This window comes from Saccostrea echinata, unplaced genomic scaffold (genome assembly GCF_033153115.1).
Source record: "Saccostrea echinata isolate AGI-Se365-2 ecotype Australia unplaced genomic scaffold, CSIRO_AGI_Sech_v1 ptg000057l, whole genome shotgun sequence".
NCBI lineage: Eukaryota > Metazoa > Mollusca > Bivalvia > Ostreida > Ostreidae > Saccostrea > Saccostrea echinata.
Genome location: NW_026889806.1, coordinates 4,005,356 through 4,024,843, shown reverse-complemented (window position 1 = coordinate 4,024,843; position 19,488 = coordinate 4,005,356). Strand labels below are relative to the sequence as shown.

Sequence of the window (19,488 nt, the reverse complement as noted above, 5' to 3'; positions counted from 1 at the left end):
TGTCCTCCAATGTTTATAGTATCTCTGTGATTGTTCTACAAGCCATCCAATGTCAATTTTGCCTCCTCAAGGTCTGTTCTATAAACTCTCCTATGTGTATAGTGTTATCTGTATCTGTTCTAAAAGTCACTCTGTTAGGGTATATTTTTTGATTGAAGGACAAATTCTAGTGGTTACTTTTATGATGTGAATGCCACTCCATTAGTGTCAATTTTTGATGTTTTAAAAATAAATCCTACAGGGTCTAATTATCATTCATTTTTCTAGCATATATTTTGATGCTTACTTTTAATTCTGTAATGTCTAAATCTGTGGCATAAATGCCCTCCTTTAGGATCTGTTTTTGATATCAAGTATGAATCCAAGTGTTTAAATCTTTGAAGTAAATGTCACTCCTTAGAGTCTATTTTTGATATCAAGTTACATCTTTTAAATGTCTAAGTCTTTGGTGTAAATACAACTCCTTTAGTGATTTTTTTGATATCAAGTATGAATCTGTGGTGTAAATGTCACTCCTTTAGGGTCTATATTTGATATCAAGTTTGAGTCTTTAGTGTCTATGAACATGTGATGTAAATGTCACTCCTTTAGGGTCTATTTTTCATTAGTATGAATCTTAGTGTCTATAAATCAGTAGTGTAAATGTCACTCCTTTAAGGTCTATTTTTGATATCAAGTTTGAATCTTAGTGTCTTAATCTGTGGTGCAAATGCCACTCCATAAGCATCTCTTTTTGATGTTAAATAGCAATCCTTCATGTCTTACTATGTGGTGTAATTAACATTAGTCCTACATTGTCTCATTCTGCAATCTACCTATAAATACCCATTCATTGATGCTTAATATCAATCCAGGGTGACTTATCATGTATTGTAAATGCATCAAATCATTGGGGTCTATTTTTTATGTTAAAAAAATGAATCCAACATTGTCTAAATCTACAATTCCACTAGGGTCTATTTATTAATTTAAGATACTGATGAATAATTTCAGCATATCAGTAGCCATCTAACCAGTGATCTACCTAAATATGTTCTGGATAATTACATGTTAGGTAAATATATCATATTCTAAAGTTTATGTTTTGATAGCATGTTACCTGCAGTGCTCTTATCAAATATTCTTTCAAATTAAAACAATATCTTTTAAACTTTTAATTTTTTATTTATCACTGAAGAAAGAATTAATCACAGTGATTGCACAAACCATTAAGAAATATTTCAAAATGATCTCCATAGCAAAACAATGAATAACAAATGAACAGTGGAGACTTCATAAAAACAAAACCACTGTCGCCTTCAGGAATTAATGTTTGTACAAAAAGAGTCATTCATTAATAAACAGGCACAGTTGTATTTCTAGCAAAATCATTGTTCATAAATCATTACACTGAAATAATGCTGTAAAATTTTTGTGTCACATTTATTAAAATAGTTGTACAAAATCATTTTGTTCAGGAATGTGTGCTTCCTTTTCCATATCACACCCCATATACCAGTATCCAAAAATATACTGAATATATAGATATATGGGGGAAAAAAGGGATTTACTAATCTATGTGTATATCACAGATGGCATAATATATGATGATCATTCAAAGATTTATACATGTACATTGTAGTTTTACACACAGAAAATTTTTCTAAAAAAATTTTTAAGCATGAATATTTCATAAAATAAGATATTAGAATCATGTGTAATTCATACATATATAACTTTTTTTGGGGGTGATTTTTATTTACATTTTTTATTCATATAAAAGATAAAGTCTGTAATTAAATGATTATATTGAAGGTTGAAAGTTTGACAATACCTTTGCCTTTGTAAATTTGGAAACTTACACAATTTAGTGTTTAATATTTCTCTTTTAAGCAGAACATGACTCATAAAAGGAAGAAATTTATCCTTATCTGCAATATTTCTCTTCATTCCTCACCATTTCTTGAGCCCCTATATAAGCCTCTCGACTGACTTCTGCATGGTTCAGAGTATTTCGCTGAAGTATAGATCTAACCACATTGTACATCTTACATTGTCATTGTTACCCGGTCACAATTATATTATCAAATGTATGCACCTGTACCATATGTCAGGAGATAAAGTGACATCAACTTGACAGGTCAATGCATTACAAACAAAAATTACATGTTAAACAAGGATATAAAATGTAAATGATAAAACAATATGAAATGCTACACTTTAGTCATGAGTTCAGGGTGTGCAATCAGGGGTAACAATTGAGAATAATATATACCCTAGTGCTGATATTTGAGAAAGGAAAACTATTACGGCATATGGTGTGCTCAGCTCTCCCAATGATAAGAAATTTGACAACAGAAAGAATTGAAAATGATAAGTCATTCATAAATTTCATAAAAACTTCCACTTCATCAACATTTTTCAGACGCTGATGTAAAACATAAAATAATTCCAAGTATTGAAAAGAACAGTGGGTACAGTTAAACATTATTGCCAGATAATATAAACAAGGCATGGTATGGCTATTTCATTTCAGTTGTACTGTCCAGGTAAAAACTATGAAATAAATACACAGTCATTTTTTACATTCAGATTTTCTTTTTACAGACTACACAGGAATGATAAACTTTAATTACAAGTACAATTTTTCCTGAATAATTAATCAACAGATGATGTAGAATGATGTACAATATCAAGATTTATTACCCTGATTGGATGAGTAATATATTTTTTTGATCTCTGATGATATTAAACAACATCAACCTGAAATAGTCTTCAACCGCTACCCCTTTCTAAGAGTAAAATTTAAACAAAAAATCTCAAAAATTATTGCTTTTTTTTTCCACGACAATTTTGGAACTAATACTATGAGCATTTAACAGTATCCAGTTAAATTTACATCAGTTATTAAAATGGGTAATACTTGATAGTGACTGGTACATAAAGTGATTGGAGATATTAAAGTAATAATAATTCACATATGAAAAAAAAATAATATGGCACATGATGAAAATATGTTGGAGCTTTTTAAAACATTTTCAGTGAACTCATATCAGAGGACATATAAATATGAAAGTTATTTCTGGGACTGAAGCATGCAGAATGTGTTTGTATATTTTAGGGATCTGAGTGCATTGAAGCAACTGTTGGATCTTTCATTCCTTTCATTTTCAGGAAATACAAAATACATACAATTTATCTCCAGTAATGATGTCTCCACTACATGTAATAAAAATTAACAATTAGAAACTATCCAGCTTCTATAGAAGATAACAAGGATCATGACTTACTTCTGATCAGAGGGACCAGCAATATTTATAATTGTAGTTACACTCATTGACACTACTGGAAAACACCCAGATCTACTGGGAATATAAACATTAAATTACAAAAAACTCACAGATAATAGCACTCCGAATTAAATTAATATACTGAAAGTATTAGGGCTGGGACGATACAACATTTTTTGCATTGATATATAATACGATATTTGAAGCACGATACGATATATATCACAATATGTTGAAATATTTAAAAAAAAATTGTATTGAAATGAACACAATATTTCTTTTCAAAAATAAGAATAATTTATTCAAAGAAGTTGTATTTCTGTTGTAAAACAAAATTCTTTTACACAAGTGGTGTTTATTATTATGTATTTCATATTTATATTTTGCATATTTATTTTATATATTTAACCCAAAATGCTAAGTAAACAAAGAAAGAACATAAGTCAGAAATTTTTTGCGATATTTCGATCTTTCTTCATACGTATCGATATGCGTATCATCCTCACATTGAATCGATATTATTGATATCTCGATATGTTGTCCCAGCCCTAGAAAGTATTCACAATTATACAGGTATGCAAGAACATACACTGCCTTACAAAACTAGAACATGCAATGTGCTGAACTTTTTCTATATGTATGCAGCTTATCATTTTAAATTCTTTAAAAACAATCACAGATATTAAGTCAAATAAAACATAAATATATATGTCAACTGAATATAAAGTTAAACAACTGAGGCTAAAATACATAATTAACTTGACAGTCACTCAGAAATATCAAGTGTACAATTCATTGCAAAACAACAAACAAATATCTCCATTTCAACAAAATCAATCTTTAAATAAATAAATTGTGAAAGAAAATTGATTATTCCTCTTTTTTCATCTTCTCTCCATTTGGTTCAATCCCATTAGAGTTATCTTTCTTGACGATGTCTTTGATGGGGCCACATCCTTCATAAGAGCTAGGGTTTCTAAATGAGCCTCCTATCCTATCCCACAATGTAAAGAACTGGCCGTAGTTGTAATTATAGAACAGATGGTGGTCAGTGTGGTGGGCGGAGCCATTGATGAGTGGCTTCAGAAGGCCAGGCACCCGATAATCTCCATCATGAATGGACACTGTCCAGATGTTTACAAACACAAATAGACATAAGTAGGTCACTTTGTGTAATGGGAATAGGAAAGGGTAGATGTGGTAGGGACAACTCTGGAGGAATCCATCCAGGGGGTGAAATGCATGGGAGGCAAAAGGAGTAGGGATCTTCCATCGGTGGTGGTCTTTGTGGATGTATTTGTAGATAAGTTTATGATGAAGAAATCGATGGATCCAATAAATACAGGCATCAGTAAATAAAATAAAGCTCACTATGCTAAATAGGATGCTACACCAGCCTACATAAAAAAAAAAAATATCACATTCAGTCTAACTGAACAATTATAAACACAGTAAAACTATTAAGACAATCAAATACCATACAACACCCCCCCCCCCCCAAAAAAAAAAAAAAAAAAAAAACCTTGAAATTACTTCTTAAAAAGATTTGAGTCAAGATTTTTTAAAATATAATTTTATATAAAGCCAACTGTAACACTGCATGATTTTTTATATAAGTTTATTAAATGAAAAATAATGTACTTACCAGCAAAGGAATTGGGGACAGTATCATAGAGTTTGCTGTAACCTCTGACCTCAATAAAAAATAATGCAACTGTAGGAAGGGACATAAGAGGAACTGACTTGATTGTGTACAATATCTCCAATTTTATCTGGTCCTAAAATAGAAACAACACAGTAAGCTCCCTTTGTACAGACTTAATGGTATGCAATCTCTAAAACTTTATCTGGTCCTATAATACAATCAACACAGTAAGCTCCCTTTATACAGACTTAATGGTGTACAATATCTCCAATTTTATCTGGTCCTATAATAGAATCTACACAGTTAACTCCCTTTGTACAGACTTAATGGTGTACAATATCTCCAACTCTATCTGGTCCTATAATAGAATCTACACAGTTAACTCCATTTGTACAGACTTAATGGTGTACAATATTTCCAGCTTTATCTGTTCCTGAAATAAAAGCAACAAAGTTAACTCCCTTTATATAGGTTTAACGCACAGGCACTTGGAGTATGGACCCCCCCTCCCTTTCCATTTTTTTTTCTTTTTAAATCTGGGGTTGAGTCACCTTTTTCCTATTATTGTATTCTAATATGCACTGTATGTTATCAATAATGTAACTCTTTTGTCTCTATAAGCTGTTTTTAAATATATCGTTTTCGACTGATACATAAATTATGTACATCAGTCGAAAACGATATATTCAAAAACAGCTTATAGAGACAAAAGAGTTACATTATTGATAACATACAGTGCATATTAGAATACAAAAATAGGAAAAAGGTGACTCAACCCCAGATTTAAAAAGAAAAAAAAAATGGAAAGGGGGGGGGGGGTGTCCATACCCCAAGTGCCTGTGGGTCCTCTGTTTGAAACAATGCATTTTTCTCCAAAGGTCAAAATTGGTAAAGGAAGGAACCAAAAAACATTAAGTTATTGATTTAATTTTTTAATTTAACTGATAAATAAAATGAAAAAATGATCAAGTTACAGCATTCAATAAATAACTCATACTTCAGCGTATTACATATCTACCTTGAGGAACAATGGATGTTTCATCAACCTGGAATCAAATATGGTAAAGTAGCTGAGAGTGGCGGTCATGAAGTAGAGGATGTATCCCCCGATGTTGCTGATCAGGAGGAGGCTAAGTATCTGTCTTAAAGGGGAGTCCTCAGCCCAGGTGGAGGGGTACACATAAGGGGTCAGGACAAACTTGTCTGCGTAACTGAGTACTAGGTCCATCCTGTGTACATGTACACGGGTAAAAATACCAAATTTACTACCTGATATAAAATTCAATATCAATTATTTATCCTTCAAACAATTAAAATTATTTCTCTGTACTTTTCATCTAGGAAGTAGCTCTTAGATTTAAAAAAAAAAAAAAAATTACAAAGAAGCTTTGGCGATTTACTTATGAGATACAATGTACTAAGAATTGTCTTCTTTTTTTTTTTTTACCTTGTTATTATTTCTTAATGGTTTCTAGCTGCTACAACTTTGTACTTTCAAATTTCTCCAATTCTTCAGTTTTGTCAAACTAAAATTGTAAAAAAGTGAAAATTTAAAAAATGAATGTATCTCCAATCATGAGAGCCTATACTTGAGTACTTAAGTGCTCTGTTATATACCGGGAGATAAAATTAAAGGTCACAGTCAACATGGTCAAGTTACACAGGGGACAACAGAAGTATATCTCATTCCAACTCAAATTGATCTGCCTCTGAAAGTTACCTAGCTCATATCACATATGATTCTGAAGGTCACAACATTTGGAAATTGAGAAACTTTTTAGATATTATATGAAATTTATAAATCTTTCATTTGATGAAGTAAGAAATGTGTGTTTAAATTTTTGTGTTGATAAGGTGATATCCAACATGGAAGTACATACCTCTAAATAGAAACAAAGCTAACCTGGAAGCACACATGATGATGTGTATAACCCACAAAACTACTTTATTTCCTATTAGATGTATTATCATTATAAGGACCACGGGCAACAACACTCACATGATGTCAGTTTATAATTTGTTTCTTTTTGATTTCCATTATTTATACATTCAAATTGATTCCCTAATATTGCAAACCCTAGGGAAAGGACCAGTATTCAAAAAAGTTTACAATAGTAAATGGATTCTTGCATATTAATTAAAATAATTCTGGCTCTGCTGTCCCTCAGAAATGAATTTTAAAATTCCAATCTACATTCATAAACATCAAGTTTCGACTCTCCATTAAGTCTCCCATAACTCCAGAAACTTGAATTAACACTAAATGGATATGCTTGCATTTTGATAACAATAACCACTGCCCTGCTTTCTTACGACATGTTTGATATGATTTAAAAAGAATTTTCCAATATATTTTACTGTTAAACCAGGATGCCTAATTTAGTCCCATCCTAGCCCTGGGGGTCATTATTTGAATAAACTTAAAACTACACTCATTAAGTAACCATTTATAATAATTACGTACTATTTTAAAATTATATCTTTTATTGCCCAATGCTTCTTGAGTAAAACGATTATTAAACATGTTAAATGGTCCATTTTCAATGGTCTCTATTGCCAAAGCTGATTCTGGATGCAGGAAGATCCTTTTTTCTCAATACATGAAACCATTTATGGCTAAAGAAATTGAAATCAAATAACTGAATGCTCAACAAAGCTCACAAAATTAATCAAATTGTACTATAAAAAATTAATCCGAACCTTTCATCCAAAACAATATTCAAGGACAACACTACACTTCAGGTTTACTTACCGGGTAATAGTAATACCGACATGCATTATGTATAATATCTTTCATCAGCAGATAATATTTACAGTAAAAATCACCCTATCACGAGGTAAAATCTGAGGATGCATGTCAAGGATAAAGTTGAATCAATTCACTGTACTGTGTCAATCAATCTTGTCAGTCAAAATACTACCTCTGCATAATTCACAAGCAGTTGAAACAGAGCGTTAAAAAAATCTAAGTATAAAAAAAGGAAAGAATCAACAAATATTAATCATGTTAATCACCATCTGATCACATAAGGTTAGTCTTACTCTTAGGTTACCCTTTTTCATGACATGTAAACAGTATACTTAGGTAACACCTAATAAAGTTGCTTCTTATATTTATCAAAATTCCAATTAATGTCCTTACCAAACAATTTATAATTCAATCAAAGAAATCATGACCGATTTAGAAATCGCAGATGGTGTTTACACTTAAGTTTGCTAGCTCGTACATGTGTTGCTTCGTCAAATGAGAGCAATTTGAAGAACGAGTTATCCACCTCTGAAGGTCATCCGGGGGAGCCATGTCGAAAATAGTGAGGTTGGCCAACAGAGGCGTTGAATTAACAAAAAAATATGGCAATATAGCATGGAATGACTATATAAACAAAGGTAGTTTTATTGATTTTATAATTCTGTGTCCTCTCTCAGAATTGTCCCCTTAACTCTCTAATTTTAAAAGGTTGAAACTCTTGAGTAATCAGTTAGGGTCTACCGGTTTTTCTAAAGTTGTAACTCTAGAAAAATGATATATTCAAAGAACACCCTTTTTTATTATATGTTAAAGCTAATTAAGAAAGTAAACCATTCAGTGTTGCAAATTTTTGCTTGTTTGTTCGGAGGAAATGCGGACAGGAAAAAGCAAACAATACACTAACACTGTGCACAGCCAGAGATTATATTTTTAAATTATTTCCATGCATTAAGCTTTAAGGTATTTATCTTTTGTAGTCAATGTCAAGTTTGTGAAATTAGTTACATTTATATCCGAAGCTTTAATTGACATTGTCTCCAGAATTTAATTGTTTTTAATGATTTTTATGTGAACAGGGACATATACAAAAGTCTAATAAAAAGTAATATGTTGACAGTGCAACAGTTAGAGCTAGCGAAGTTGTGACATTAAGATAAGCAAGGTCTTTGGAATGATTGAATCATAAATGACTGAGTTCATTCGGAGGGTAGAGGTTCCCTACCCTCTGGGAGAACAATTTAGAATGTAATTTCAAAGGTCATTGATATTTTAGACCTAAAGCATTAAGTCTGCTCATGCCTTTCTAAGTATGTATAATTATTTTAGGGGGACACTCATCCCCCATCACCCTCCTCCTCACCTATCCTCTTCGTGCCCATGTCCCATCATCTCCCATGCCCTGTTTTATTTGCTGGTAATTTTAGAAAAGTTGATAGAATAAATTCATTTTGCAAAGTGAAAATGCATGTATAATTTAAACAGCATTAAAAATGGAGAAAAACTTTTATATAGAGAAATATGTGACCATTTTGTACATATATTATCTCGTAATTTTCTCAAAATTGCGAGAAAATTATGTTATTTGCAAATCTTTTCAGTGAGATAAATGCAAAAATTAATATGAAAGAACCACAGGTATATATTGCAAACAAAGATACTGTAGTTTGTTGCCATTGTTGGATACCCACGGGTGATCACGTCTTTTACTCACCACCCAAAATAAACCTGAATACGGTTTACCATCTACATGTACATCTATTTGTTACTAACAGAATAAAACTTGACTTTTTTCCAGTTGCAAAATGTCAGGCCAATGGTCAGACGATGTCCCGCTTCCAGTTACTATCACTTTATGTTAAAGCAGAATTAGGACCTCCAAGTCCGGGACAGGCTAGGGAAAGCATCGCTAAATTTATGGACCTCCCTTGGTCATTAACAAGAGAGAGGGTGATGAACATGACTACAAAAGTAAGTTTTAAAGAATCCAAATCTCGTCTCTTAATTTTCGTAGATTTGTTCTTGAGTTGGCAGATTCACTGATTTTGTCACTTTATTATTGAAAAGTGAGTTATCTAAATTGTCTGTTAATTGATAAGCTTATCAAAGATATAGTCAGCGATTGCAATGCAATTTTTACTTCATTATCTTATTTAAGGAATGAATTTTATACGGTATAAACTGGGTTGGGGCAGTTTACGCTTCATAAACCACAAAGCGGTTTATAAAAAAGCGTAAACTGTTCCAACCCAGTTAATACCGTATAAATTGGGTAGCTATTAAATTCATTCCTTATAATTTAATTTTCATTCATTTGGTGTAAGAAAAAAAGATGATTGTCCTTAAATTTGACTTCAAATTGTACAAAATTTGAATGTAACGTCAGGCGGATCGATACGTTTTTGACGCAAGTCATTGTGATGTAGGCAACCCATTTTATACGATATAAAGTAAATTTTTTATCCAATCAAATACAGCATTACAACCATAATTAAATTATATTACTATAGAAAACTTCAAAAGGTGATATTACATATTCCTGAATTATGCAGACTTTTAAATTTGAAGCCATGCAACCATTGAAGATTCATTTGAAAACTGCAGTGATATGTATCAATTATTTTTAAGCTGTAGATTTTAAATGCTAAATATGTTTAAAGACTAAAGTTGAGGTTGAAGTGATATTTAATAGTGTAAATGGAGCAACATTACCTATCATAACAGGAATATGTTCATTACTATAAAAAAAAGAAAATAAGTTCGGTTTCTCCAACACAGAGGTAACTTGGATAATTTGAAAGGCATGTAAATTACATGATCAATTTCTTGTGTAATATTTCAGGAAGCCCTCTGTAAGTCCTTGCTCCTTGTTGATGTTGCTATCTTTTTCGCTATTGGTGAAGTAATTGGCCGAGGTGATTGGGCCGGCTACCCCATCAAGGGCGCCTCTGGGTGGGAATTCTCTAACATGTACACAGAAGAGGACATCAAGAAAATGGATGCTGAGCGAGCGAAGACCAATGCAGCATAGCATTACCTGGACATTTATAGAAAAAAAACTTAAATCAGTGATTGTGTTTGTTATTTAACGCTGAAATTAAAAAAACAATACACATTATATAAATGAAGCTTTTATTTCTACATTTCTGCTGGCATTTAAAATTTTTTAAAAGAAGATATACCTCCTGTTTTATGATACATAATTGGAGTCCTGGGAACAGGCTTTGTAGAAAAATGGTTCAACCCCTAATTGGCCCCCAAGATAAATCTATAGGACACCCCAGATCAGATTTGGCAGTTGCATTAAAAAGGAAGATCTTAAAATCATATTGAACATCTGCAGGACAAGACAGATTGTATTCCAGATGATTTGGCTGTTGCGTTAATGTAAAGAGAAATTCTGGGAATCAGGTTTTGAAGGAAAAAATGTTTTATCCCAATTGGTTCTCGGGATAAAAAAAAATAATCCTGAAAATTTATTGCACATCTACAGGACACCACTACATGTATTTATTTTTCCAATAGATGATATGGCTTCTGCATAAATCTGAGAACCAAGACAAAACAAACAAGCCAGACAAGACCAAAAAAAATTTCGACCCCAAATTGATCCTTGCAAAATACATGTAAATGAAAATTCTGAAACCTTATTGCATGTCTACAGGACAACACAAAACAAACAAGACCAAAAAAATTTCGACCCCAAATTGATCCTTGCAAAATACATGTACACGTAAATGAAAATTCTGAAACCTTATTGCATGTCTACAGACACCAGGAATCATATTCCAAAAGATTTGGCTATTGCATTAAATGTAAGAATAGTTTCAGGCACCATGCTTTTCTAGAAAAAGATTTTTAAAGACTTCACTATGTACATGAATCTCGCAAAAATTTTATCCTTGACTGTGGTCCACCCAACCCCTGGGGACCACAAACTGAACAAACTTGCAACTGCATTATCTGAGGATGCTTACATAATTACATGACTAATCATGTCCTTTCTGTTCCTGAGAAGTTTTTTAGCTCTACTGGTCATAGACCAGAAGAGCTAATGCCATAGTAAGGTGTCCGTCCGTCTGCCTACCTGTTTGTCCGTCTGTCTAAACAACTTTTTCAAAATGCTACTCCTCCTACAGTTTTGGTCTGATTTCAATATTACTTGGTACAAAAGTAGACTACACTAAGATACATAATTCTATTTATCTGTTTTTGATTTAGATGAATGGTGTTGCCATGGTTACTAAAACTAGAAATTTCTGTGAAATACTTTCAAAATGCTATTACTCCTACAGTTTTGGTCTGATTTCAATATAACTTGGCACACATGTAGATTACACTAAGATATATGACTCTGTGAATTAGTTTTTGATTTCGATAAATAGTGTTGCCATGGTTACTAAAAATAGAAATTTCTGTGAAATACTTTCAAAATGCTATTACTCCTACAGTTTTGGTCTGATTTCAATATAACTTGGCACACATGTAGATTACACTAAGATATATGACTCTGTGAATTAGTTTTTGATTTCGATAAATAGTGTTGCCATGGTTACTAAAAATAGAAATTTCTATGAAATACTTTTAAAACTCTACTCCTCCTACAGTTTTGGTCTGATTTCAATATAACTTGGCACACAAGTAGACAACTCAATAATACATAATTCTTTGTATCGGTTTTTGGTTTCAATGAACGATGTTGTCATGGTTACTAAAAATATATACTATGAAATACTTTCAAAACGCTACTCCTCCTACAGTTTTGGTCTGGTTGCAATAAATCTTGCCACAAAAAGAGACTAAACCAAGGATCATTATTATATTTATTGCTGTTGCAAAGTTTCAAGTCTAAGTGCTACTTTTCTCATCCTTTGTTATAAGTATAAACCAGTAGAGCTACTACAGTCTCGTCAGAGACTTCTGGTTTGGGATATACCCCAAGAAAACTTTGTTTCCCGCTTGTGGCCCCACCATACCCATAATTTTAACAAACTTGAATCTATGCTATGTCTGATAACTTTCACATAAGTTTCATTTTTGGCCCAATGGTTCTTGAGAAGACATTTTAATAACTCCAACTTATTCAACTTATTTTTGCATTTTCTTGATTATCTCCCCTTGGCAGATGGTGTGGCCCTTCATTTGAACAAACTTGAATCCCCATTTCCAAAGGATACTTTGTGCCAACTACAATTAATATTTCCCATGAGTGGTTCTGGAAAAGAAGATGAATTTGTCAAAAAAAAGTTTACGACGACGACAATAGACAAAGGACAAATTTCGATCAAAAAAACCTCACTTGAGCCTTCGTCTCAGGTGAGCTCAAATGAAAACTCCAAAACATTTCTGTACATCTACTGGACACCTCCAATCATACCGATGAATTGTCCACTGCTTAGAGCAAAAGGGGACTGAAGCATGCCAAGAAAAGGTACGCATTCTAGTTTTAGAGCGAACTCAATAAAAGCGGAATTAGCGTTAATCTGTGATTTTTCCCCAGGGAGATGTGTGCGAGGCAATTAATGTCAGCAGTTTTGAGGGAAGGATCTTAAGTTTTACTGGTTTGAAATTAAAGCTAGAATACTTACTATTTAGAAGCCTTTGCACCTTTTTCCTGTTGTTTTTTTTTTAAGGGGGGGGGGGGGGGTGGCGATTTTCCATGCAAATCATATGCAGTTAAAAAAGTAAAAAAAAAAAAAAAAAAAAAAAAAAGAAGAAGAAAAAGAAGAAAAACAAAGTGAAATAAGTTGTAGTGAACTAATTAATTGTTCAGTAAAAATTAGACGCCTTTCAAATTTTTCAGTGTTTATATATCAAAATATTTTTTTCCTAGTTTAAATTAACATCGGGCACGATGAACTTGGTTGTTGTGGAAGTCTCGCGCCTTATTAAGGTATCATACCGGTAATTGACCAATGAAAATGAACTTATTCAATTGTAGTTCCATACATATAAAATTATTATTTTTTCCTTTTGATTTTTTTTTTTTAAATTTCCTTCCAGTCTATTTTTACAATTTTGGTACCTGTGTCTAGTGCATTTTACATATTTTGTAAATAAATAAAGGTTTTTGACAGGAACTATTTTTTTCAGGGCATAGGAGGCTACTTCCTGGGGTAGAAGTTTATTTTTTCTTTGACTAAGAAAACGGAAAACTTAGGATCCACCCCCTCAAATCTGCTGCCGTTAATTGTCTCGCCAGCGTTAGGGGAATATGGGTGATTTGCATCAATTACACTTTTATTGACTCCATCGCTGTGGAAAAATGGACGGGATTTCTTGGCATGTTTGAGGAAGAAATGATTAAGATACCGGTAGTGTGACATACCGAGAGAACAACAATTAATATACCCGACTTTCCCTAGAAAGTGCGGTTATAAACACTTGAAAGAATAGCTAAATAAGAATTCCATCTACCTAATATTTAAACCAGCGACCCACGCGAGTGTTGTGGCCTATAGTCCGGTTGCTAATATTCGTTTTCTACATCTGTATACTGACAGGGATGCTAAAATGTTTACGATTATCATGTTTGTTACTGTTTTGGGAATTTGGTACGGAGGCCAGAATGTCAGATTTGTACGTATATGGAAACAACAGGTGCGAGAAATGACGGCATTTCCCTCTCCTGGGGGTGGGAGCTGTAGGTATAGATAGCTAGCGAGTATGTAGGGGGTATTGTATAAGTATTGTCCAGACCAGGATAATCATTTATAATCGTAAAGTCCTGTACACTAAATATCTTTAAAGTGACAGAGATACTCCAAGAAATAGTTTAAACGTTACTGGTGAGTGCATATTTTTTTGTTCAATTTATTTATCTATTTGATTTTAAAATCATTACAGTAATTAGAAGAAAATGAAACTGAATTACTGTTTTTGATAAGCTTAATTGCAGTGTCTCATAAAAATAATATCAAAGAAGGTCTGATATACATTGTATTTCACATTTTTTTCTTTCAAATTTTGATTGTAATCTTCGCCATCGAAAAGTTGAAATTTCATTTTAATTTTTTTTAGTTCTGAATTTATGACACATTTTGGTCTATCCACTCGCCCTAGTTTATTATACCCCCCGCTTGAAAAGTGGGAGGGTATATAGTGAACGGGATGTCCGTCCGTCCGTCTGTTACGCTTTGTGGTACCCATCTCTTATCCGCAACTCCTCTTATAACACTGAATGAAATTTTATGAACCTTTCACAGAATCTTTGTTACATAGTGCCATTGTGCACCTCCTATTTTACTTTTTGATCGGACACATATTTCGGGTTTCCCATAGCAAAAGATGGACACTGCCATTCTTTCTATAATATTGAAGGGTACCCATCTCTTATCCGCAACTCCTCTTATGCCATTGAATAAAATTTAACGATACTTTCACAGATTCTTTATTACATAATGCCATTGTGCACCTCCTATTTTACTTTTTGATCTGACACTTATTTCGGGTTTCCGAGAGCAAAACATGGACTTTGCCATTATAATCATATGAGAGGCGGGGGTATAATTTAGTGAGCTCAGTGCTCAAAGTACCTCTAGTTTAAGTCAGGCCCACTTTTTTTAAAGGAGACCAAGCTATGAAGAGTTTTATCATCACATCCTTCATCTTTATCACCGTTGCCGAGCGTGTAACAAGTAATCCCTTACAGCCTTACTTGGTTCATCCTCGCTGTGCTAAGGCGTGCTCTGAGATGCTGATTGCCAAGTATCCCTTCCAAAATCTATGTTGGTAAGAATTAAATTTAATTTATTAAATTATCCAGAGTGATGCATTATTTACGGATAAGGTTTTGTTTGGTCATAAACTTAATTTCTCCGATATGTTGTGGAAACAATTAAACAATTAAAAGATGAATTTTAAAATTACATTTTTTTTTATTACAAGTCAACAGGTCCGCAGAACTAAATGCAGAAAAGGCTTCAGTATTTCCCATTTTCATCAAAATATTATAGACCAAAGATTGCTACAATACATTCTCAGCAAAATACCCCCCCCCCCTCCAACTCAAAAAGAATAGAAATAATTAAATTATTCTTAAAATGGAATGAAGACTTACCGGTATAAAAAAAAAATACTGAAAAAACTGCAGTAATATTTCTAAGATATCATTACTGTAAACGTACGAAAATTAGCTCACTCACAAACTTCCTCACCAACTGCTTATCGTAATCATTAGCATATTTAAAAAAAAAATACATGTTTATGACAGGACCCTTGACTAAATAGACTTTTAAGTATTTTTCGAAAAGATGCGAATGTTGTGTCATAAAAGTGTTAAGGTATAGTGGGTCTTTGCTCCATGTTTTTGTTGACCAAAAATGTATTTTTTTTTTTTTTTATTTTTTTTTACAAACCTTGAGGATAAACTTTGAAAAATATGGAGCGAAGAGTAAGACCCACTCATATATATCGACAAATTGTGTTACAGTATGAGAAAATGATCCTTTTTGCCCTCTCTGGTGTGTGTATGCTATTTCATAGGCAAATAATTTCAATCTTAGTGAGATTTTTGTAAATTGTGGAGATTTTACATAAAGTATACTTTAATTTTAGATGAAATGTCAAAGAAAATTTTGCTTTAATTGAGATTTAATTTTTCACCTCCATGTTTGTTGCACTATAGGCATTGTGGTCGCCTTGTTCGCCCATTTTCTTATGGATACTTTATGTTTATGTTATACATTTTGTTAAAAAAAAAAAAAATATTTTTTTTGCAGTTTTTATGCACGATGGAAAACTTGTTTAAGGACCTATACCACATGTGAGTCACGTGACATGTCACTTTGGATTGACATGGGCTGTAACATGTGTAAGACCACACATGCGAAGTGGGACAAAGGGAGAAAATATTTTCAGAATAAAAAATGGAAGAACTTACTTAGTAGATCGAAAAAGTACAATAAAGGACTGAAATTCTGACATTCTGCTCTTTTTTTTTTTTTTTTTTTTGATTAAGTCCAACACCCATAAATGTTACAGAGGGAATGCTTTTGAAATTGTGCATAATATTAATATCATATATTATTTCTATGAAAATATTCTAAGAGTTTGATAAATTCGAGCAGAGCAATGTAGATAGTAGATGATATAAAGATGATATAGAGAAAGTATCCAAATCAGGAAAAAAAAATATATAAAAACTGATTCACTGTCTTGTTAAGATAATCGAGAACACAGAATTCACAGAAGATGGAAGAAGAACATATAGGAAAAACAAAGTCTGCAAAGGTACCTGGTTCTATTATAAAAGTTAAGAAAGCTATAGAAGAAACTCCACAAGTGTCAATCTTGAAAGAAACTAATTACTTAAACCATAGTTAAACAAGTGTCTACAGAATACCTCTTTTGTTTGATATTGACACCTTATGCATTCATGCAGCATCTAAACAATCGGACATTGCAAGAAACCTGCTTTTGACAAGATTTGGTTTTCAGATAAAGGACACTAATTATAACTTACATTTATAAATGATGCTATTAATAAGAATAATTTCCACTTCTGGGTAAGAAAAAGGACCTCTTTTTACTTTGAGAAGCCGATGCATGGGAAGAGAGTTAGGATTTAGGCATGCAGTCCTCAGTGCTTTGTGTGACCGACCTGTATTTCTTTAAGAATTAAAAAGGCAACGTTCAGACTTTAAATTATGATCATCTTTTAAAATCATTTTTGCAGAAAATATTTTCCAAATTTGGCTAATGATGTCAAATTATCCGTTTATTCAACTGGACAAGTTGGTGCTTCACCCTAAACAGCTGCGCCAGATTTTATATATCAATAAAATGTTTGCCACCATTTCATCCCTCACAAACAAACGGTGTTTGCCCCCTACATTCTCAACAATTGAGTCACTTAGATTTTTCTTTTGAGGTTATCTGAAGGATCGATCGTGCGTTCCAACCTACTCCTGAAACATTGAATGATCCTAAGTAAGCAATAAAGCATTTGAATGAAAGGAAAAACAGGACACGTCATGACTGGTGACGTATAAAATATAGTTTATAATGACCTTAAATAGTTTATTAAAAAAAGTCAAAATTTAGGGAACCCCGATCTTTTAACTGGCGTCACAATTTCATAGATATTATGAATTCTGTGGAAAATTACGCCAGGCGATGGACCAAACATGAAAAAAAGGACCTTGACACTTTGTCAGAATGGATTAAAAATATAAGATGAATGTTAAAATCTCGCATTAAGCGATTTAGGGACAATATGTTAACCATCTATCCTTCTGTCTTCAATAATTCAGAAGTGAAAAAAGAAATTAGAGAGATCTGTAACTGGTCCCAGCTGACAAAGGAGGTAATTAACAACGTTGTCTTTGTGAGGCTAAATTATTTTAAATGTATTTTAGAGGAACTGGGATTTAATTCTGCTAGTGGTAATCCAATTTATACCCATAGCTCCCTTTTAAATGAAAAAAAAAAATATTCAAAATCATATGTCAATTTTAAATAATTTTAATATTTCCAATAATCAAATTGAATTTGAATTATATGTACCATACTTATACTGGATTCCTAACCTATATAAAAATCCTTACAAAGATACAAAGCGGGTTCCAGTAAATGTTCTACCAAGACTCTTTACTCCTCACTAAAATATGAACAGCAGTAAAGGAGAAACTTCAGGAGCACTGTACTATAATATATTCGAGATGTGGTGTAAATCAGATATGGATACTTAAAAACTTCAAGGAACTATCAGAAAAATTTTACCAAAATCAATAACATCAAAACCTCGACTTTTCACCACTTTATACAATATTCTACGGAAGCGTAATAGGGCCGCAGCAGTATCTTTTATCAATTTGTTTTAACAAATTACTAATTTGTTATAACAAATTATCAATTTGTTATAATAAATTATAAAGTTGTTAAAACAGATTACTAATTTGTTATAACAGATTTTTAATTTGTTATAACAAATTACTAATTTGTTATAACAAATTATCAATTTGTTAAAACAGATTACTAATTTGTTATAACAGATTACTAATTTGTTATAACAACTTACTAATTTGTTATAACAAATTATCAATTTGTTATAACAAATTATTAATTTGTTATAACAGATTACTAATTTGTTATAACAGATTACTAATTTGTTATAACAAATTACTAATTTGATATAACAAATTATCAATTTGATATCACAAATTAGTAATTTGTTATAACAAATTATTAATTTGTTATAACAAATTATTAATTTGTTATAAAAGATTAGTAATTTGTTATAACAAATTAATAATTTGATATAACAAATTATTAATTTGATATAACAAATTAGTAATTTGTTATAACAAATTAGTAATTTGTTATAACAAATTAGTAATTTGATTTAAAAAATTATCATTTTTTACAAAATATGAAGGTGAATACAGGTCTACGGAAGCCAGATCAGATCAGATCAGAAATCTTATTTTAAATCGGTTTTATGAACACGTTAAGCATAAGCTTTGGAGAGCTTTTGATCAATATGTTAATGTGGATTTAGATAAATTAGCAACTTAGATTAAAGCACTTTAATTTTTGTTTAATTGCAGGGTTTTTTTTTTGTTTTTGTTTTTTTTTTTTTTGAGTCAGTTCCTTGGAATAGATTTCTCTGTTAGACAATTAAAAGAATAGCTGCATCCCAGGGATTATGTAGAAGAAATACAGAATGTTGGATCCTTCGAGAAAAATTCGAAGTTCCGGACAATTAAATATGACTTCAACGTCGTCCATTCAAATCAACACTTTTTTCAATGTCAACACAGGGGTCAAAAGGGGAGAAGACCTATTTTTTCCTTCTTTACACATGTGTTATATTTTGTGTGTATTGT

General features: G+C 32.0%; 2 protein-coding genes and 1 long non-coding RNA gene across 4 annotated transcripts; 2 read left to right on the top strand and 1 right to left on the bottom strand.

Annotated features, from left to right (window-relative positions):
• Positions 1 to 3,957: 3,957 nt before the first annotated feature.
• On the bottom strand, positions 3,958 to 8,123 carry LOC133174134 (lathosterol oxidase-like). 2 transcript variants are annotated; one of them, XM_061309186.1, is made up of 5 exons: positions 8,057 to 8,123; positions 6,362 to 6,440; positions 5,933 to 6,183; positions 4,915 to 5,047; positions 3,958 to 4,666 (listed from the first exon to the last, which is right to left on the bottom strand). In XM_061309186.1, exons 3-5 carry the CDS (start codon positions 6,140 to 6,142, stop codon positions 4,140 to 4,142), a joined length of 870 nt encoding a protein of 289 aa, XP_061165170.1. In that variant the 5' UTR covers positions 6,143 to 6,183; positions 6,362 to 6,440; positions 8,057 to 8,123; the 3' UTR covers positions 3,958 to 4,139. The 2 variants fall into 2 exon arrangements, with proteins under 2 accessions (XP_061165170.1, XP_061165171.1); XM_061309187.1 differs by having other exon boundaries at positions 3,959 to 4,666; positions 5,933 to 6,143.
• A 44-nt stretch (positions 8,124 to 8,167) lies between these two features.
• LOC133174135 (uncharacterized) lies at positions 8,168 to 10,784 on the top strand. Its single transcript, XM_061309188.1, has 3 exons — positions 8,168 to 8,301; positions 9,459 to 9,631; positions 10,503 to 10,784. Exons 1-3 carry the CDS (start codon positions 8,214 to 8,216, stop codon positions 10,689 to 10,691), a joined length of 450 nt encoding a protein of 149 aa, XP_061165172.1. The 5' UTR covers positions 8,168 to 8,213; the 3' UTR covers positions 10,692 to 10,784.
• Positions 10,785 to 14,259: 3,475 nt separating this feature from the next.
• LOC133174354 (uncharacterized) lies at positions 14,260 to 16,584 on the top strand. The gene is made up of 3 exons (XR_009719125.1): positions 14,260 to 14,448; positions 15,229 to 15,391; positions 16,381 to 16,584. It is a non-coding gene; the product is annotated as an uncharacterized LOC133174354 (long non-coding RNA).
• The last annotated feature ends 2,904 nt before the right edge of the window (positions 16,585 to 19,488 follow it).